Here is a 22282-nt window from a genome sequence, read left to right as displayed (position 1 = left end):
CAATATCCTCTAAGGTATCTTTTATGCCTGAGATTCTCTCTTCCATCTCTTGTATTCTGTTGTTGATGCTTGCATCTGCAGCTCCTGATCTCTTTCCTAAGTTTTCCATCTCCAGGGTTGCCTCTATTTGTGATTTCTTTATTGTTTCTACTTCCATCTTTAGGTCTTGGACTCCTTTATTCAATTCCTTCACCTGTTTGATTGTGTTCTCCTGTATTTCTTTAAGGGATATATTTGTTTCCTTTTTAAGGGCTTTTACCTGTTTACCTGTGTTTTCCTGTATTTCTGTCAGTGAGTTATTTATATGCTCCTTAAAGGACTCTATTATCTTCATGGGATAAGATTTTAGATCAGCATCGTGGTTTGTAGATGTGTTGGTGTATCCAGACCTTGCTGTGCTAGGAGAACTGGGTTCTGATGATGCCAATGCTTCTGTTGCTTATGGTCTTGTGCTTGCCTCTTGACATCTGATTATCTTTGGTATTAACTGGCTTAGGTGTCTCTGTCTGCAGCGTGCATCCTGTGTCCCTGGATCAGCATCCACCTATATTGTCTGAACTTGCAGCTTGTCAGTTCAATATCTGTTTCATGTCTAAGTGTTCCTGTTGATGGGCATTTGAATTACTGGCTGTTAAAGATACTACTATACCACATTGCCTTGTATACTCTTTAAAACATTTGTGTCTCTATAACAGGTATTTTGGAAAACAGAACAGCCAGGGTCAAAGAGTGTGTATTTTGAACACACTGTGTATAGGTACTAACAACTGGCCTTCTGAAAGACATGTTCATGTAGATGAGCGCTATGGTCCTCCAGGAATGCAGGTGGTTTATGATTTGGGAAAGTAAGGTGTTTATCAAGAAGGTAAATGGAATTTCTTCTCTTTAATTCCTTGTCCATGTGAAGATTCACAGAAATTGTTCTATTCATGTATTAATTTGGAAAATCTTTCACAATGTAAACAACAGTTTGTTTTATGAAATTTTCTGTGTATTGGATATATATAATATATATATATTATATATTATAATGTATATATATTATATATATATATATATATATATATATATTTTTTTTTTTTTTTTTTTTTTTTTTTGGTTTTTCAAGACAGGGTTTCTCTGTGTAGTCCTGGCTGTCCTGGAACTCACTCTGTAGACCAGGCTGGCCTCGAACTCAGAAATCCACCTGCCTCTGCCTCCCAGGTGCTGGAATCAAAGGCATGCGCCACCACTGCCCGGCTATATTTCATTTTTAAAAAAAAATTTATTGATTCCTTGTGAGTTTCACATCTACCCTCACATCTGCCCTTTGCCCTTGCAGCCTCTCCCCAAAATAGAACACACACATAGCAACAACAACAACAAAACAATACACACAACAACAACAATAAAACAAAACCTAGAAAACATCTGTTTGTGAAAGCTGTAGTATGCACAGTGTGCCCCACAATATATCCGTCTGTCCACACATCTTCACTTGCAAATACGTTCATTGCACTGAGTCACTGGTCTGGTCCAAGATCTCTGGCTTCTGTAACACTATCATTACTGGATTCTCATGGGGACTTCTCCTGGTTATTATTTTGTTGCCTTGTGTCATAAAGTTCCTGCAGCTTTGGAACAGCAAGACTGGCCCTTTCATGCATCTCAACCATTTGCAGATGATGATATAGATTTTGGGATGGGTTAATTCAGAGCCCTGGCCCTGGGCCTGGGTAGTAGCTGAAACGGATTATCCTGCCAGCTCTCCCTTATCCGCTTCACCAGAGAAAGCTCTCCAGCATTGTGTCAGCTACTCCAATCCCACTATCAGTGGGAGGCAGGGTCAGCTCTCATGCCCTCTAGACCCTCACTCGCACACACACCTCCAGAGCCAGCTCCACTGTGCTGCCCAGTCAAGTGGGGGCCTACTCTCCCAAATACTGCAGCCTGTGAGAGGCTGTCCTGCTTACACCTGAGGGCTGACTCACTCATCCCTTTGCTATCAGGGTAAGCTCCATTGTGTTGCTCAGGTGAGGTTCAGAGTTCCATCTCCTAAGTGCTATAGCCAGTGAGGGGATGCGCCCCCCCCCACCCCACCCCCATGGCTCCTGGTTACTGCAGGTGACAAAGGGCATCATCCCTGCACCTAACCCACACAGAGAGTGGCAGGGTCAATTCTCTGGTTCCAGCTCATCTGCACTTTCTCCACCAGAGCCAGCTCACTGTGCTGCCCAGATGAGGTCCAGGGCCCACTATCCTGATTGTTGCAGTTGAGGAGGCAAGTGCCAGCTGACCCACTCTCCTGACCTCAGGGCCAGTCCTCCAACTGCTGCAGGTGGTGGGGAGGGCATTATTCAGGCTCCCATGCTACCTCACATTAGACCAGTGTCGGGGTCCAGCTCTCCAGTGCTCTCGCCCTCGGGGCTGGCTTAGCTATGCCCCCCCCCCCCCCGCACCATGGCTAGCTTTGCTGTGCTGTCAAGGGTCTGCTCTCTTGAGTGCTGCAGGAAATGAGGTGCAGAAATAGCTCCCCCAAGCTCATGACCCTCTGGGCATCTTTCCTGGCTGTGGAAGGTGAGTATGTATGTGTGTTGTGGGGGGTGAGGGGAGCACATCCTCTAAGCCTGTCCCACATCATGGCAAACTACTGCCAGGGTCACACACACCCCTGGTGGCTCATCCACACCCCTGCTACCAGGGTCAGCACCACTGTGCTGTCTGAGCTAGGCACAGGGCCCACTCAACTGAGTGCTGCACTAGTGAGAAATGGGGCCAGCTTTCCAGAGTGCCACATTCAGTGAGGGGTGGGGCCAGTTATGCACAGCCTCTGGACATCTACATGGTCCCTGATGGCTGCCCTGGCCAGGGACATCCCTGTGTTCTCTAGTAGTAATATAAGCCACGGACACTGACACTGACCCCTATTGCTGTGTGACCATGGGCTCAGACATGGCCATCAGTGGCACCTTGGCCTGGGACCTCACCATGGTTATGGTGATTTATCAGGATCTTTATAAAGACATAGTGTGTGTGTGTGTGTGTGTGTGTGTGTGTGTGTGTGTGTGTGTGTGTATTAATTTAGATAGGTTTTAAGCGGGAACTAAGACTAACAGTATTTGAACCAGGTTTCTGTTTTTCTGTTTGCATAAGCTGTAGGAGGACAGGACAAGATGGTCTATACTGGGGACTAGCTGGACAATGGGAGCCAGAGAGGATAGGGAGGCCTCAGTGTTTCCCACTGGGAACTACCACACTAAACACATGGTTAGGTGAACTGTCTTCTCATTTTTCTCCTATGGATTATACAGTGTGTACAAAATAAGAAAGTAAGTTCTGGAGAGATGGGTCAGCAGTTCTGCGCACTTGCTGTTCTTGCAGAGGACCCAAGTTCATTTCCCAGTACCTACATTGTAACTAGTAATTCCAGAGCCAGGGAATCCAGCACTCTCTTCTGGCCTCCACAGGTCCCATACACATGTGTCATACACTCACATAGACATAATATACATATAAACAAAAGCAGAAAGGGTAAATTATAAAGCATTCTAGAATTTACAGATCCTCTATAATATGTTATTATATGTGGACTACAGAGAGATTTTCAGTTAAAGCAAGAAGGGCGACTTAGGAATTCATTGTGAGCAGGCCAAGTTCTCACAGGGACATAGACCAGCTAGAGTGACTGTATTCTGCCATGCAGCAAAGCAGACCTGCAAGGCTTTTCACTGAGAAGCCTGTCACAGCTTCTCTTATTTTCCAGGAGAAGAGCAAGTTGGCTGGGGACAGAAGTCATTAAGATCCTAGATCCTGCTCACCGCTGCTGCAGCCTGGAGCACAGCAGCATGGGTAAAGAAAATGCAAAAGGAAACGTGAAGTGAAAAGGAAATGCCCCTTGGACATTCTAACTGCTCTAATGGAACCTTAAAAGCCAGATGCAAGTACAAGCCAGAGGGAAGACTCTCCGGATTAGTGTAGTAAAAGCAACTCTGCACTAACCTCCCCCTGCTAATCCCCTGGCTGGTTTTCCAGGCTTTCTTTATCCTCCTCTGATGAAGCAATGGAGCAAGCATCTCCTTGATACACCCCACTCTTGGTTTCCAGGATATTCTATGCCCCTGACTTATGTCTTACCTTGTAACTATCTTTCATGAGTGTTTCTTTTCTTGCTAGTTTCTTTTTTTTTTTTTTTTTTTTTTTTTTGGTTTTTCGAGACAGGGTTTCTCTGTGTAGCCCTGGCTGTCCTGGAACTCACTCTGTAGACCAGGCTGGCCTCGAACTCAGAAATCCGCCTGCCTCTGCCTCCCAAGTGCTGGGATCAAAGGCGTGCGCCACCACCGCCCGGCTTCTTGCTAGTTTCTTAAAAGTTGATTTGTCTTCAAGTCTTGTCTCTTTTTCTTCAAATCTTCCTCTATTTTCTTTTTATGCTCTGGGTTTTCTGATCCACTCCCACATACACAGTGACAACTGCTTTCCCCTCTTCTAGATATATAACCATCTGTAGGATGATTACATATCTCCCTACCCCAACCCAAGATCGCATCTTGCATTTGATATAGTACCTTTTTAATCCTTTGTAAATCTGAATACTCATATTTGTTTTTGTCCTTTAGGAAAATATAATTCTTTTTTCAAGTACAGACCAGATGTGTTCCTTAATTCCTCTTGGTCTGTTTCCTCATTGTCAGTCTGAAGCCATGAAATTTCAGCAGGAACATTTGATAAGTGATATGGGGGAGTCCTTGTATGGCAGAAATGAGCCAATACAGGAGACAGACAAGGGAAACCAAGGAATGAGAGAAAACTAGGGGTCTTAACGTCAGTGAGGAAACAGACAATGTGCCTGATAGAAGTACCGGTCAGTCCTACTGAACACTGCAGAAGCTAAGGAGCTGACCCCGTTCAGCACCACAGACACTGGCGCAGTTTCATAGTAATCCCTGTGGAACTAGAAACCCATTCAGTACCTTAAAGAATACATGAGAGATAAGAAAATGGCACAACCAAGAACCTCTGTATCTTCATCAGAATAACCTAGAAAGGCAGAGAGTCGGCCTCCTCCTCTTTAACTGAGGCCCAGAACAGTCACAGGCTTGATGATAGATGGAGCTAATGCAGAAGTCAGCGCCTTGTGTGCCAATCCTCATGGACAATGCCGTTCTCTCTCTCTCTCTCTCTCTCTCTCTCTCTCTCTCTCTCTCTCTCTCTCTCTCTGGGAACTTAGTATCAGAGGAATAAATAAGAGGAAGAAGTCCTGAAGGAAAGTTCAGCAAACTTAAAATCCTTCAATTAGCTTCCTAAAATGTAAACTGGCCTCACTGGTGGCCAGCACTTAAGGAATGAACTGGGAAGCCCTCGGTGATTCCCAACCCCACTCTCTCTCAGCTTCATGTCCCATATGGCAATACCCTTACTCTCATCTGCACCACAGCAGGAGCAACCTACTTTCTCCAGGGCGCCATGTTCTTCCAAGTCCCCACCCTCTAAACTAGCCGTTTTTTCCCTGCCTGTCAAACAGTCCTTCATCCTTCAAAGGTCACTCTCTTCAACCTCTTATAGCAGTGCTTCTCAGCCTTCCTAATGCTGCAACCCTTAATACAGTTCCTCATGCTGTGGTGACCCCCATCTATAAAATTATTTTGTTGCTACTTCATAACTATATTTTTGCTACTATTGTGGATTGTAATGTAAGTTTCCGTTTTGCGACAGTCTTAGGTGACTGCAGGGAAAGAGTGCTCAACTGCCAAGGGAGTTGCGACCCACAGGTTGAAAACCACTGTCCTAAACAGAACTTCTGCCTTTGAGCAGCTACTTCTATCCCTTTGGGTCAAACTCTTCTAAGCCAGGAAAACCAAATTTAGTTTATTTAGAGCTAGCAGGTGCTACTTCAAAATCTATGCATGCATCTAGACTTCATTTCCCTTTTGTAAATATTCGATCATATTCTCAAAAATTACCTCAAAGACCAAGTGTTTCCTAAATCAGAAGGATACAAACCAATATTTTCCTTATAATGCAGTTTAAAAAAAAAAAAAAACAAAACAAAACTTAAATACAAGACACTCATTGCACATTAGTATCCTTTTTCATTGCAACTAAATATTGCCAATCGTAAGAGAAAAAAGATTTGTTTTAGCTAATGGTTCAAGGGTACAGGGATCAGGGGTTCACGTCTTGACAAACAAGTGAGAGAGGAAAGGATGCTTGGAACTCAGCTGCCATTTTCCTTTCCCCTTTCACTCAGTCCAGGAGCATGCAATGGTCACTCAGACCCAGCCTATGCAATGGTGCCTCCTGCTCTCTGAGCAAGTTTGTCCTGCTCAGTTGACCCTCTCCTGGAACATGCTCTCAGTCACACCGAGGTGTGCTCCACTAGAGCCCTGGCTACTGCCTACAGGTTACTTAATGCAATCAAGTCTTAGAAATTAATCAGTGCTCATTGTAGGGCCTGAGCCTGTATTTCAGTAGAAAACATCATATCCTTAGTAATTTTCTATATTTTCTACATTTCTATATTCTATCCAGACCAACAGAGCAGTAGAAGGAAGAAGTTAAATGAAGTTTCGTGTCAGATTTTAAAGCACTATAATAATTGATTGTTAATATAATTGAATTTTTTTCTTTTTCTTTTTAAGTCAGGGTTTCCCTATGTGGCCCAGGCTGACCTCTGATGATCCTTCTGCCTCTCATAAATATTGGGATACAGATGTGTACCTCTGCACTACGCACCCAAAAATATATTGAGGATTCTGAATTCTTACCTATCCTAGCTAAGAGTATTTCCAAAGTTTTTCTCCTACCAATGTATATAAAAAACAAAAATCTTCCCCTATATCATCCCTTGATAGCACCAACTAATAGGGGAAGAAATCAAAGGGCAAATAAAATATATTAGACATTTACTGTGCCCCAGTGATGCTGCTAGGGATGGGGACACACATGGAACTCAAGTCAGGTGGAGAGGAAATCAATGAAGGCAACATAATGCAATGGTTTTGTAACGAAAGAATGTACACCATGGTCTGACACAGGGAGAAAGGAAGGCTTAAAATAGTCTAGAGCTGTCAACCAAGGCTGCAAGGAAAGATGACACTTGCTTTAAGACTGAAGGAAGGGAAAGGCTGCATCGGCAGAGAAGAAAGAAGTCATGTCACACTGCTGGAGTGGCATGCTCAGAGGTGAGTCTGCAGTCCAGAGAGGCGCAGTGGCACACCCTCTTCTGGGAACTGAAATCTCCGTAACACACCACTCACATTTTGAATTTAAGTTCTGTTCATGTGTCTACCTCTAGCTTTTCTCGTCCTTGGCTCACTATTTCTCCTCACTTAGCTTCTTTTCTATGTATCAAGAATGGCCCACCTTCTTCTGTCCTAGTCTGCTACAGCGGACTTCCTGTCCATTCTTCTTCAGTGCAGGCTTCCCTTATTAAACCATCTTCCTTGAAGGGAAGATCCTTTGAGGCATAGTCTCATTTTCTAGAATACAGCTTCTTGGATTAAGTTGCTCTCAACCCATACTAAGTCAATTAGATTCTCTTTCCCAGGAATTTGGAGTTAAGGTTAAAAAAAAAAAAAAAAAAAAAAAAGATTCAGTTGCTTTTGTAGGACCAAGGGGCTGAGGCAGACCAGGGGACAGCCATGTATAAAAGAAATGATTAACTTAAACAGTCGGTCTAGAGCCAGAACAATTAAAAAATAAGGAAAGATGTGAATCTCTGTGGTGTATGAGAGGTTTTCAATTCATATATATATATGAATATTTATATATATATATATATATTTATATATATATATAAATCCTAGCTGCCTGGCCCCCGTGCACTGCCTGAGAGGCAACCACGCACCCTGTAATAAGGTGTGAAAGATTTCCTTGTCTTGTTATACTCCTTTCCTTAACGGTCCTCACATTACTGTTAAGTCTTGTTTTAGTCTTATCTATAAAATTAACTAACACTGAACACAGAATAATGTTTAATGACGTTATTCAATAGTAATTAAGACCCCCATCCCAAAGAGAAAGCTGATATCTTAAAATAATTCCACGTAAGGCTGGCACTATAATCAGAGTATTTGCCTAGCATGTGAGAAGCCCAGGGCTCCATCCCCAAGCTACAAACAAAACAAAATGCTTCAACCCTCAGTCAATTCAAGCTCCAGTCTACTACTGTATGGTGTGTGTGTGTGTGTGTGTGTGTGTGTGTGTGTGTGTGTGTGTGTATGACAGAAAGAGAGAGACAGACAGACAGACATACAGACAGAGAGAGACAGAGAGACAGACAGACAGAGAAAGAGAGAAGATACTCCTTTCATCTCTAGGAAGTAGAAGACCTGTTGCCCTGTTATTCCCTCCTCCGTGGTGAAGAGAAAAAGAGACAAAGTGACAGAGAACCAAGGGCAAATCCTAAAATTCTTGAGTTTCCAGGTAAAGATCATCAGCCCACCTCCCTTTGAGGAAAGAACGGGATGATTTTTTTTTTTAAAGAAAAGAAATAGAGAGGGTGTCCAGGTGTGACAGCACATGGTTGCCATCCAGCACTTGAGAGACACAGGCAGGAGGGTCAGGAGTTTAGGTTCATCTTCAACTATATAGTGAGGTGGAGGCTAGTCTAGACTCAGAGGCTCTGTCTCAAAAAACAAAAACAAAAAAGAAAGAAAGAAAGAAAGAAAGAAAGAAAGAAAGAAAGAAAGAACGAACTATGGGGAATAGGAAGATAAAAAGGCACCTTCTTTTAGAACCGCCTCTCTGCATAACTGATACCACTTTACTGTGACTTAATAGACACACCTCCAGCAACTGGAGTCTGCAAATCCACTTTTAAAAAACACCTCTGGGAGTAAAGAAATCTATTGTCTTGGCTGCAGCTTGCTCTAAACCAGTTTCTCCAAATGCAAATGGCTCTATTCTACAAATGCATAAGATCTTTAAATTATAAAGTCTTTAACCAATGTGAAACAGCAGTCAAAGCCCCTGACTTTTATCCTGTTATCACTTCCAGGTTAATCTTTTTTTAAGATTTATTTACTTTTAAGTGTGTGTGTTTATGTGTTTGTGTGTGTGTGTGTCTATGTGTGTGTGTAGGGTGTATGTCCATGGGTGTGCAGGTGCCTGTGAAGGCCCGAGTGTTGGGTCCCCCTCAGATCTGTAGTTACAAGTGGTTGCTGGCCACCTGATGTGGGTTCTGGGAAAGAACTCCCATCCTGTGAGGGAGCGGTATGTGCCTGTAACTACTGTGCCATCTCTCCAGCTCGTAGGTTAAACTTTTTAATGGTTGTTTCTGCACACCACCAGTACCCCTGCCCCACATTCGGTATCTTTTATGGAAGGAATGTGCCTCTAGAAGAATTCAATGAATTTAGGAATTCAGTGCAATTCCACAGAAAAAAATTAATCTCAACATACAGAATGAGCACAACTAAATGCCTGCATGTGAAGCCTGAAACTAGATCCCTACCTCAGACCAAAAAAGGGACATCAAACTATTCTAAGAGTTAGACACTAAAACCATAACACTATTAGAAGAAAATAAGAAACATTTTTTATTGTCTTGGATTGGATGATGATTTCTTGAATATAATATCAAAAGTAAAAGAAAAGAATAATAAGTAAATAAACTGAATATCATCAAATCTTAAAGCTTTCATACATCAAAGGGCACCTAAAGTGAAGACAACTCAATGAAAGAGATAAATATTTATAAGTAACATATTAAAGGCCTACACTCCAAATATATAGAGAACTCTTACAACTCAATAAAAAAAAGATAAACGTGACTGAGAAAGGATTTGAATTCTTTTTCTCCAATGACGATATACAACAGGTAACAATCACTATACAGCAACAGATTGATATTGATTATTAGGAAAATACAAATAAGACACCATTTCATACTGAATATGGTGGCTAAAATCAAGAGTCTTAGCAAGCATGTGGAGGAATTAGGATTCTTATATACTGCTCCTACAGACCTGCAAAATGGGTGGCTGCTCTGGAAAACAGAGGAGTTGGGTGTGGTGCCTATGTCTTTAATCCCAGCAGTCCTGGAGAGAGAGGCCATCTGGTCTACCTAGCAACACCCCATAACAACCTAGCCATCTCTCTACTCCTAGGCATTATCCTGGAGACTAGAAAGCATGTCCACATAAAGACTATGAAGAGTCTTATATCATTGACAAGGGGGGAATCTTCTGACATCTCTTTAACTTGTTTTAATCAATAACTACTTGGTTCTTTTCAGAACCAACCGAACAAGGTACCATTAATATAAAATTGTAGTAAGTATATATTTCATATGTACATTTATATGACTAAAACTTTGCTCCTTGCAATACTTCAGGTTGAAAACACTTGTGTTGAGTTCTGAGGCACACCAGTGCATTCCTTCTAAGCTTACTTCTGATGTGTAGTCTGTAGGTGAACAGTACCAGCATCAGCCAGGGAGACACTCATCATGCAGACCTCAAAGACCTCCTGCCACAATACTGATCTCACCAAGTAGCCCCCATGTGCAATAGTTGAAAGTTGTCTTCTCTCAAAACTTTAATTATACTTAAAACCAATCCACACACGAAAAGACTCAAATACACCTACAAAGGAAGCCTGGCTGCTGAAGGATGTAGTCCATGGACTGAAGAATAGCTTCTCAAATAGCAGCACTCTCTTGGGAGCCAAGCCAGCCCCAGAGAAGGAGACAGTCAGTCAGTCTTCCTGAAGCTTCCCTTTCATGTGGCAAAGTCACTTCCATTACAGGGACATTCAGATCCCAGCACAGCCCACTTACAGAAGCTACCGTGAACAAGTTTTGCTTTGCCATAGTAAAATTTGCCTTTGTAACCACTGGTGTTGGTGGGTTGATTTCACTTGCAGATGGCAGGAGATTCAGTACAATGTTTGCAAGGAGTTACCAGATTATAATCACATTTTTTCTAAGAAAAATGTGCTTATACTTCTGAATTAAAAATTGACAATAATAGCATATTAAGAAAAGCTGTATTCATGACAATAATTGTATAACTATCCTAGGAAATCTAGGACATATAGTACTAACACCCATGAGTCATGGTTGAGAACTAGGATGTCTTTGGTCTTTCTCTGGGTACCTAACACCAGAATTCTAGGCACTATATCAGGGTTCCAGATCTTAGTAGGCCCTGAGACCTTAGCACAACTGACTCCATGATGGAAACTCAGCATGTAGACAGCACTACTTGCCAGGACTAAAACAAAGGCCCAATCCATTAAAGTCCATTGTTATGGGAAAGTCTGTAAATGGTTAAACTTGCCTTTTGGCTTTTGTAGTTCTGCTTCTGGCTCTTGCTAACTGAAATCTGTCAACTCAGAACATGGTTTTTATGCTTACAAGCTCACCCTGGGAAAGGCTCTGTGCTACAGTGGGATCCAGTACACCCAGTGTAGTCAGTCACCAGCCAGCTAACAAAGACTTTCTATTGGCTTAAATGTATGTCTGAGCACTCTTCTCTGGTGAATACCCCCACAACATTTCTGGAGATCCCAGTAAGATCCCAGAGACCAGACTTCGAGACACTTGGGGGGCGGGTTCTCAGAGCCCCTTGGAGTAAGGAAGAATATGCTGGTCAGGGAACTCCTAGGGGTGAGCAATTAGAGATATTTCAAGCCTCCTTGACTCCCTTTGATCAATCACCGACTAACACTTCAGAAGGGCTGACATTTCTACCTGAAAAGAAAACAAAGTAGAAAGTTGCCTAGTCTGTCACCCCGGACATGTTTAATGAAGGTGCCTTCTGTTTGGATGCATAGGAGAGGTTAAATATAGCTGCCAATCCAATGTGCAAGATCCATGTGAGATGGTACTGGATCCTTTTGTCCATTCTGGTCCAACACTGACCACGGAGACTTTAAACAAATTCACTAGGTATTTTTTGGAAAGATTAGAGATAACTGGTAAAAAGATTTTCTTTGTCACCCACCCAGCCCCAGATATTAAGAAAAAAATTATAAATGTTAAAAAAGTTAAAGGTATAATTAGGTCTCAGTTTCTGGAGGTAGCTTAAAGGATGTTTAACAACAGAGAGCTAATTAGGAAGTGACTTAGTTAGGGTTATATTGCCGTGAAGAGATGCTATGACCAAGGCAACTCTTATAACGGAAAACATTTAATTAGGGCTGGCTTATAGTTCCAGAAATACAGTCTATTATCACCATGGTGGGAAGCATGGCAGTGTCCAGGCAGACAAGATGCTGATGAAGGAGCTAAGAGTTCTACATCTTGATCCAAAAGCAGCAGAAGTAGACTGTGCACTACACTGGGTAGAGACTGAGCATCAGAAACCTCAAAGCCAGCCCTACAGTAACACACTTCCTCCAAAAGGGCCATACGTACGCCAACAAGGCCACACCTCCAAATAGTGCCATTCTCTATGGGTTAAACATTCAAACACATGAGTCCACGGGGACCATACCTATTTAAACCACCACAGGACATAATCTGAACACTACTGTCACCTTCTCTGGTGATAAGACACAGACTTACAAATACGCAGCAAAATTTAGGTACCTCACCCTCTGTCAGAAGAAATCAACCCCACAGGACTGGCCCAACACTAAGCTCCTATAATTATTCAACTAACCAGTTCAGGTACCTCTGCCTAGATTAAACAATACCCAATGACCCTGGAAACAAAAGGAGAAAATGCCATCCTTACTGCCTGGCTTGAAGAGACAGGCATTCTGGTGCCCTGCCAGTCACCCTGGAATACACCTCTCTTGTCTATGAAGGAGCCTAAGACTTCTGATTCCCATGAGTCTGATTCCTCCAGAGAAACGGGTGCACACCTTCTCAGATATGAGAATTTACCAGGATATCTAAATCCGCTCGACCCTCCCAGTTTTTGTCTGGTGACACAGTTCCACTTGCCCTACCGGTAAATTCTCGTATCTGAGAGTGGTAGGCATTTCATCTACTCCTGATCCAGTTCCTGCAGCACATGACCAGGACACCCTGTAGCAGAGCACAGAGTTCTCCATGCTAATGAGGTACCTAGAGGCCCCGAGGGTTTAGCCAATAAGCTTCCCTTCCTGGACATTCCTTCCCGCAAAAGGTATTTCAATCTCTGGTCCGCCATGAGTACACCCATTTTCAGTGATAAACAATGAATAAACAGTTTGGACAATTAAAGATTGTCTCTCTCATTAAGAACAACCCTAGGAGGAAGTCTTTGTCATACAGAGAAGTCTCCAGTAGAAGGCACCTCTCACCCTCCAGACATGGACACTCACCCTTGAGCTAAGCCAGAGTTCTCTCTCTCACCAGCCCCCAGCTCCAGCCAGTGCAGCTACCTCATTCCTGACCTGACTCCAATTGGGTCCCAGCTGCAACTGGATGCCTGAGAGTTTGGAAACTCCTGCCTTCTCAGCCTCAGCCTGTGCTGTTTGTCACCCAGGCTGGGGCCTCCATCTTAGACTGTGTTCCATCACCCCTGCGTCCCAATGGTGGAGAGGCTGGAAGCAGCCTACTGCCCTCCTGCTTCGTCTGTCCTAGAAGCAATCACAGACCCCAGTGGACCCACCTGAGTAAGAGCTGTGGAGCCTACTGCTAGTTTAATAAAAGAAAATAAACAAGTTAGCCTCAGGTCAAGGTCTTATACTCAGAACAACCCTCAACATAGCTCAGGTCCTCCACTGAGGAGCACCAGAACAATGGCTGTCTAATGACTGTGTGATGCAGTACCAGGCCCTACTCTTGTCCACTCAAGTCCAGTGTGAGAAGCCTTCCACTATCAATCATGCTATCTACCATCTTACCTGATGAACCAGGGACACGGGAGCTTCAGTAGTTACTTTAACCAAAACAATGTGAGCTCAAACCAGGAACCTCAGCCTAGAGAGCAGAACTGATTGATCTGACTCAAGCTCTCAGACGGAGGAAAGGAAAATTCACCAACGTATACACGGACCAACAGTAGGTGTGGTTTTACAGTTGCACATGTCCATGGTATCATCACCACAGGGAAAAGGACATTAGAAAACCTTGGCCCTCCTATAGGCTATTTGGTTTCCCCTACAACTTGCTGTCCTCCACTGCCTGGCTGCTGACTTGACTGCCTGACAAATGACCCGAAGACCAGTGGAGCCTGTTGATATTCTGATGGCATATCATGATTTGGTGCTGCCTGACACTTCATGGTAAAGAAGAAATGGACAGCTCAAACCCACAGGTTGGTGGAGGACACTAGAGGAAAGGACCATTCTCTCATAACAACTGACAGGACTATGGTAACTAACCTTCACCAGGCAACTCATCTAAGGTCCATTTAAAAAAAATGGTGCTCAAACCAAGGTATATTACACCTAGACTGGACAGCCTGGCAAGGAGTGTCTCAACCAAATGCCAGGTTTGTGCTCAACTGTACTCAAACCAGAGCCCTTACCCAGGAAAGGATCCAAATGAGGGACCAACACTCCAGCAACCTGGGAAACTGACTTCACCAGGATCCAGCCTACTAGGAAAGGATACAAGTACGTGCTGGTTTTGAAAATAAAAGTTAACATGGGATATGGGCTGCTGGCCTGTAGTCACACTGTAGTCACACTGTAGTCACACTGTAGTCACACTGTAGTCACACTGGCTGATACCTTCCCTGTATCTGTCTTCCTCAACTTTCAGTGCAGGCTTGAGGGTGGTGGGGTTGGACCATAACCCTGTATTCATACTAAACATAAGTCTTAGGAGGAGATAGAGGAGCAGAGAGTGGAAGGGCCCATGGACCAATGAAACCTTCATTTCAATGGGTCCATAGTTTGAAAGTCCATTTGACAGCAGAGTCTGCAGCTTCATCCCCAACCCAGGATTTAATTTTTTTATAGACAACTCTGTTTTCCTTACTCAAAATATAAAGTTACATGTCCAGACCTTCATGGAAACCCATGAGAAGCAGACAATCCAGGCTCAGCCACGGCCATTAAGCTGCTCACTTCAAACTCAACAACTTCAGCTATGGCTCAGCATTAGATTACGTCAGCCTGTCACAGTTTCAGCTTCTAAACTTTTTATATTAAGCTCTTCACAGACGATCATTTCCGACCATTGTTTCAGGGCTGGTGGTGATGTTAAAGGGAACTTGAATGTTATTCTCTGTCTAGACTGAGATCTACCAATCTGTTTCAAGGGTTCTTAAAAATAAGCCCGGAATTTGTAGGCCAACTGATGATAAGTGGGGCTGCAAAGAGAACAAGTTTGTTGAGCTCCTGTTAACAACCAGCACAGTGTGAGGAACCACAATGACTGAGAACAGGAGCCTGAAGAATAGTGAAGCAATAGCTGTGGGCTTTGGGATCAGACCAACCTGAACTTCAGAATTCCCATTCTAGAGACAGTCTGTAGCTAAGCATGCACAAAATCCTTCATGCCTCTGTGCCTCGATCTGCTTTGCCAGTAAATGGGAGTCAGGCAAGCCTGCCTCCCCAAAAGGTAGACTCAAAGAATGAGATAAATCTGGCTCTATATTTAACTCTGGATCTTTAACTATCAGAAAATGTTAACTCGGCCTATGTTAAGATTCACTCTCAACATCTACAGGTGGGGATATCTGGAATGAGAAAATGGCATCAGATATCCCAAAAAAAAAAAAAAAATCCGAGGAGTCCATGCTATTTCCTGTCTGAGTGTAGTGGAAGGTGTCATGGCAGAGGTGACACTGAAGCAGATGGGGAAGCCCTGAGTAGGGATAAAACACGGTCCCTATGATGAACACATACCCTTTGCCATGTACCATGACTGCCTTCTGTGTAACCTCAACAACACTACAAATACTATAAACCCCACTTTATAAGTCAAATCTGTTTTACTGATGACACTGATGCCCAAGTTGTGGCTGATGTAGGCTTCACAGAAGAAGGGGAAGATAAATCATTCCAGTATGAAGCAGAGGAGAGCGGGGTGCTTGCATTAGAGAGCAAGCAAGAAGCAAACAACTTTTGGCTTTTATTGAAAAATATGGGCAGAATGGTAAGCTGGGGTAAAAGAGAATGAGAAGACATGGAGCCTAGACATTAGTGTGTGTACAATGAGGAACTGTTTTGGGGTGTATGTGTTTAACTGAGCACAATAATAAATATTGATTGGTTAACTACTAAGGGTGACCCCAACAAAACATTTTACAAACACTGTTTCTCTAATAGTCCCAACAATGCTGCAGCTTAGGCGTTGTCACCTCCATTTCACAAATTAAGCCCAAAGCAGTCACATTCTCAGTGGATGCCTCTAGTAGGGTTCCTCTCACTTCGATGTCAGAGACAGAGCCCTTTCCCCTACCAGAGCACTGCAGCTAATCCTCCCCTACAACAGGAAGGGACGCCAAATAAAGAAGAATAAATGACAAATAAAATGGAGAGATGCAATTATCTAGAAGTAACATAGGGACCCAGAGTATGGAGACAAACGTCACAGTGAACATGAAAAGGACAGTGGCAGGGGATGAATGTACAAGTGACCGTCCAATCTCACGTCCTTCTGATAACCAGGAGAGCAAGGCAGTAATTATCCTGGTCAGCATCCCTTGCTGCCTCATCTTCAAACCCGAGTCTTTTCACCCCAATAGCAAACACTAGTTTAGGCATTTACCTGTCTCATCACAATACTATCAAGACAAAAAGATGGCATCATTCTCCCATCTTTTATTTGCATCGAAAGCCAGTCCTCAAGAGAAGAAAACTAAGCCTCCTTATCCAATAAATCACATTATGCCTCACATACCGACATTTCTTTAAAAATCTGCCTTAAATACAAATCCTGCCAAAGCAAAGGACACCTGCTGAGCCCTAACGAGCCCTGTGAAACCCTACATCTCTATTAAGGGTGATCGTGACCAAGAGGGCACACATAGCTTTACAAAATGGAGGATGTCATCAATATGTGGTAGGCCGCTTTGTAGCTAATAGTCTAGGTGAAGTTGCATAAAACAATGCAGTGTTAATTTATATGCAGATATTTCTGTCAAATCCACAGACCAAGTGAACAGTTACTACAGTGCGTGATTTGCTGAAATCAAGAGTTTTAATATTCATGTGATGATTCAAAAAAGACAAAATATCTTTTGCATTAAAACCTTGGATTCTACAGTCAACCCCATTCAATGACAAGTGGGAAAACAGTGGCATATTAGCATATACAGAGGTGGACTGAATACATAAAGATAAAAGATTATGCGTTGTGGTTTATGCATGGGCAGGTGGGAGGGTGGAAGATGCTTACCTGTGTAAGATAAAGCAAAATGACAGCATACACATTCCAATTTACAGCCCCTAATTGCATAAAGATCTGTGGTTTGTGGCTTTTAGTCCACCAGACTTCATTTCATTACAAAGATACACATCAGTGTTAGAACTCTCTGTTCACCTGCACATACTCAGACCCAGGCAAATCCTGGAAAATTTAAAAGACCTTTTCTCTGAAGTCAAGCTTGCTACTCTACCAGTGTTCAGCCTCAAGAGATGACCACCTCAAGAAATGGAGCAGAAAAGAAACTATCCCTTTTGCCTGCTGGTCAGTGAAGTCTACCTGTAAAGCAACTGTAGCTTCTCCATTCACCTTTTCTTCAAACCGTAGTTTCTTTAACCACCCAAGCCAGAAGCCACTACAACCCTGTTAGCACAGCTGGTCATCATAACAATGGCTTACTGCAAACCCACCCTTTTCCCATCCTCAATTTCAACAGTGAATTTAGGTTTTTTTTTTTTTCCCTTTAAGAGAAAGACTGTGTACTAAGAATCCACACCTCACCACCACCAAGTAGTTCAGTGAACTGTCATGTTACTATCATGTAACCCCAGGGGATCTTCTGTTTAATTGCTACTGTTTCCCTTCCCCCAAAGGACTATGTCTTATTTGGGTGTTGCAATGGAAAGCACTGCATGAAGACAGACAGAACAAACACACAATGGGTTTAAATTTTTAAACATCCAACCTTTTCATGAGTCACTGTTAATCATTTGCACCTGTGCCTTTAATAATCAGCCACACAATTAGCAAAGCAAAATCTGCAGAATCTGTAGGGAGGAACCGAGTAAGGCTGCCCAATCACGACCATCCCCAAGTCACAGAAGAAAGGAAGGGGGGCTTTGTCTGTGACAAAAAAAAAGAAAGTTTAACATGTCAGTTCCACCAAATCTAAAGAGCATTCGAGCTGCCAGTGCTCAAAATCTTCATCTTCCAACAGCAGAAGTGAAAGCTGGGCGTGGTGGTGCACAATTGTAATCTCAGTACTCCGAGGCAGAAGGATTTCCACGAGTTTGTGGCCAGCCTGGGTTCCACATTGCATTGCAGGTCAACCTAGGCTACAAGTGTAAGATCCTATCTCAAAAAACCAAAACAAAAACAAAAAAACAAAAAAAAAAAAAACAAAAAAAAACAAGGGGGGAGGAGGCAGAGTCAAAATCTCATGTGTGTGTGTGTGTGTGTGCGCGCGCGCGCGCGTGCGCACGCGTACACTCCTGTATTTCCAAGTATTAAAATTTACCTCCTGTAATCGTTTTCAATACAATAAGAAAAATCACCCTAATTGAGGAAGCTAATCTCACTGTCCCCAGTGAGAAGGCAGGACCATTGACATTACACTACTTCATCACTTATCCCATGTGAAATGCAAATTTAGAGCAACAGGAAGAATACCCTGGGGGGAAAAAAAAAGGCAGTGCTCTACATCAATGGAACACACACGTTTGGGACATACAAGAAATAAGATCTACCCTCAGCAATCATCATCTCTGTGAGTGTGTGCGTCCATACCCTGGAAAGTCTCCTCAACTGCCATAGGCAGAAAGGGATTCTGGACCACACCTTAATTGGCCATAGGAGATGCTGACAAAGGCTGGGAAGAAATATGTCTAGTCCAGATAAGAGGATAGCACAAAGAATCAAATATGCCCCCCTTTTAATTAAACAAGAAGGGCCCTAAAATGACTATTTTTGTATAATGGAGTTCTTCTAGACCATCCACTGTAACACACTGCTCATTCTATGGGCTATATGGTAAGGTTTTCTGGTCCAGCTGCTGCTGTCAGGCTTTTAAAACCCTTAAAATGTTGTGGAAAGCATCCTTGTAGTGTGTAAATACACTTGGGGTGGGGGGTAAAACACTGCTGAAATATCAGAAAATACTCCCCACCCACTACAAACATGTCCTAGGTCCAAGGCATATGGGATGAAAATTTGAAACTGCAGCTATCAAAATTTCTTCTTTCTTTCTTTCCTTTTTTCTTTCTTTCTTTTTTTTAAAGATCCACTTGCTTGTTGAAAAACCTACTGAGGAATCCTCCAAAAATGCCGCCCATACTTCATCTATTGCTCCTACTATTTACCTTGCTAGGGAAGAGTGGGGAGTGTTTGGTAGTTACCCAGTCCTTCCACTTGTAGCAGGAAAGAACAAAAAACGCAGCACAACACTTAACTCAGAAGAGATTTAAAAGCCTTTGGAAGGACAGACCTCTCCCTCCCACCTGCACGTCGCTCCCTATCCCTGCCCTAGCTCTAGCATCTGCAGCCCTTCTCTAAGCTGCTCCCAGGAAAATCCTTTATTCCATAGGGCTCTCGGACATGACCCCGGTTATTCCCACCCTCCCACATCCAACCCCTTCCCACCGCCCCAGTGGTCCTTACCTGATAATGTCGTCGTTGTGTCCCAGGAAGAATTTTTGGCTGTGCTCTCGGGTGTTGTACACCACCCCTACCCCAGCTACAAAGTAGACCACCTCCTTGCCGGCGGTGTAGTACAGGTTGTTGCGGCACTGGTGACCCCGGTACCCGTACACCCACTCCAGCCGGAGCTGGCATCTGGGAGCTGTCCGATCCGCCATGATAGCCGACTCCGCGCGACCCCCGGGTGCCCCGCGCGCCGGCTCTGTCCTCTTCAAGGCTCGAGCTGCGACGGACCTGCAAGGGCTCAGGGCAAAGCGCCGGGCGCCAATTTCCGCGGCGACGCACAGACACGGCTCAGCACGCCGGCCGCCACCATCATCTGCTGCTGCGGGAGAGAAGCCGCCGACGTCGGTACGCAGCAGCAAGACCCCGCTGGGCTCCGCGACTCCTTCCCCCGGGGTCAAGCGGGCTTCGGGGGCGACAGCACCCGCGCGCACGCCTCACTGCACCTGCGGGCTTTGGGCGGCGGGAGAGGTTCTCCCCGGGGTCACCCCGCCTTTAAAATCAGAGATCTGCATATCCAGACACGGATTACCAGTTCGCCAAGTTTGAGGAGCGCGGGGGGCTTCGCAGCAGGCGGCGGGATTTATTCTGTGACAGGTCTGATCTGACAGGCAGACGGTTACTCCCGGCTTACTGCTTTGCCATCACCGTCCTTGGATCCGAAACAGTCTATATCTAGGATGCCAGAACGAGGAAGAGAAAGAATTTTTGCATGTCACCTAATACAAAAAAATAATTACCAAACTAAAACCAAGTTGTTGGTTGTGGGGTTTTTGTTTGTTTTTGGGTTTTTTTTTTTAATTGTCCACATTTCTCCTTCCATATCCACCGTAATTATAGGAAATACGCCCTAAACACTACTGGCCGGTAGTTGCTGATCTATTTGAAATAACACTGTTTCCTCCATAAAGCCAGGGTGAATATGCAATGGTCATGTTTTTTAGATGCTCCAACTAGCTGTCATACGTGTGTTTAAAATCCAAACCCTCTATGAGCCTTCTCTTCACAGAGAAAACCATAAAAAAAAAAAAAAAAATACTTAGCCGCTCTCACCTAATCAGAGACTCCAATTGCAAGTGTCATAAATTTTTTTCTGAATCGGAGGAAACCCGGCACCAGGGTACTAGAGAACAGCTAGTTGTAGCTACTTACAAATACTCCGGATCAGAAAAAGAAATAAAAATAATAAAATAACAGCAACAATAATAAAGTGTCAAAAGAAAAAAATCATGCTCCTCTCCCCACTAAGATTTGAGCTAGCTATGAGAAATCAAGGGCTCTGCGATCTTGCCTTTAGCTTGGCGGGAGGGGGACGAGGGGCGGGGTCTCCCGTGGAGCCCGGGTGCCAGCGACACCCCTTGCTCAGCGGGGCTCCTGCTTTGGCGGTTCCGAGGGTCGGTAGCCCCAGGGACACCTGACTCAGGCTCTACCGTCCCAGAGGGTTCCTGCACTCCCACCCGGACCAGCCTCGCCCACAGCATCCCTGCTCTCTCCGCCTCTAACCTCTGCTGCCCGCCTTGCGTCCAGGATCCCGCATCAGCCAGCGAAATCCTCTGCCTGTCCTCCCTCCCCTCCCCGCGCTCCCGGGTTAGGCTTCGTCACGGGGGCGCCGGGGACCAGCTCTTCCTCTTTCCCCGGCTCCGGGGGCGGGGCCAGCGCGGGGACGGGTTACCAGGCGAAATTGCGGCGCTAGGAAACCCAGACGCCTGCTGAAGCCTTCCCTCCCTCTGCTGCCTGTTCCCTATGCATCTTGGGAATCGTAGTCCTCTATAAACCAACTGCTATGGCGAGCGTCCGGAGTGTACCACAAGTCCCAGGATTCCATGCATCCACAGGGCCGTGGTACCGGTGCCACGGGAGCCTGTGTTTCTCTTATCGGACCCCGCTGCTCACCCAGGATGGCGTTGGCGTTCCGTAGTGACCCAGGCCAGCGGCCTGCGCGTCTGTGCTGAAAGCAGAGAAGATGACCTGGAGGAAATTCAGGGGCTTTCCTCAGGACTTTCTCTTGCGCCAGTCCCTGAGGATTGCTGTAGCCCATCTCTTTTCCTTGTTGCAGCACTTGACTCACGCCTGTTATTGCAAAGGATCCTGATTTATCTAAATGCAGTGTTACGGAGTTTGAGAAAAATACAGTGGCATGTGGTCACTCTGTCATATGTAGGGGAATAAGCGCTTTCCTGTGACCTGCTTTGTGCCCATGCAATGAACAACTGATTTTGGCCTTAAAAAAACGAAGCCAGTAGCCATTCTAAAACTACCTGGAGTAAAATAATTTATTCGTTCTGATTTTCAGGTTATGGCCACAGCCGACATTTGGGAACAGATTTTTAAATCCACTTGACCAAGAGGCTACGGAAGGCTGATACTTTTGACTCTAATGTGCTCAAGATGATGTTTCTTTATCTACTTGGAGCTTGAATAGGATGCTCTGTCTTGGCAGGAAAGGCAATGCTGTAGATTAGAAGCACTAAAGTTTGGATGAGCAGCTGCCTACAGTGATGAAGAGAATATGAATTCACTTCATATTTTCTGAGAAAACAGAATCTGCAAATTCAAGGGGTCTTTTTCTTTTAAAAGGAATTAAGGACACTACTAAAAATTAAAACATGGCTTAATGGGGTTTGAAAATGT

At 44.2% G+C, this 22282-nt stretch overlaps 1 protein-coding gene across 7 annotated transcripts in view; it reads right to left on the bottom strand.

Annotated features, from left to right (window-relative positions):
• Eml6 (EMAP like 6) overlaps positions 1-21338 on the bottom strand; it is a 250107-nt gene extending 228769 nt beyond the window's left edge. For 4 of the 7 annotated variants that reach the window (XM_076937964.1, XM_076937967.1, XM_076937968.1 and 1 more), the window contains exons 1-2: positions 21155-21314; positions 19610-20326 (exon numbers count right to left, since the gene is read on the bottom strand). In XM_076937964.1, the coding sequence (XP_076794079.1) occupies positions 19610-19806 (197 nt within the window). In that variant the 5' untranslated portion in view covers positions 19807-20326; positions 21155-21314. Of the gene's footprint in view, positions 1-19609; positions 20327-20704; positions 20860-21154 lie in introns of those variants that run through there. The other 3 variants (XR_013111697.1, XM_076937969.1, XM_076937965.1) reach the window with 3 other exon arrangements.
• Between the last annotated feature and the right edge of the window lie 944 nt (positions 21339-22282).

The sequence above is a fragment of the Arvicanthis niloticus genome, chromosome 7 (genome assembly GCF_011762505.2).
Source record: "Arvicanthis niloticus isolate mArvNil1 chromosome 7, mArvNil1.pat.X, whole genome shotgun sequence".
In the NCBI taxonomy this organism is placed as follows: domain Eukaryota; kingdom Metazoa; phylum Chordata; class Mammalia; order Rodentia; family Muridae; genus Arvicanthis; species Arvicanthis niloticus.
This window is presented reverse-complemented; position numbering and strand designations above follow the sequence as displayed.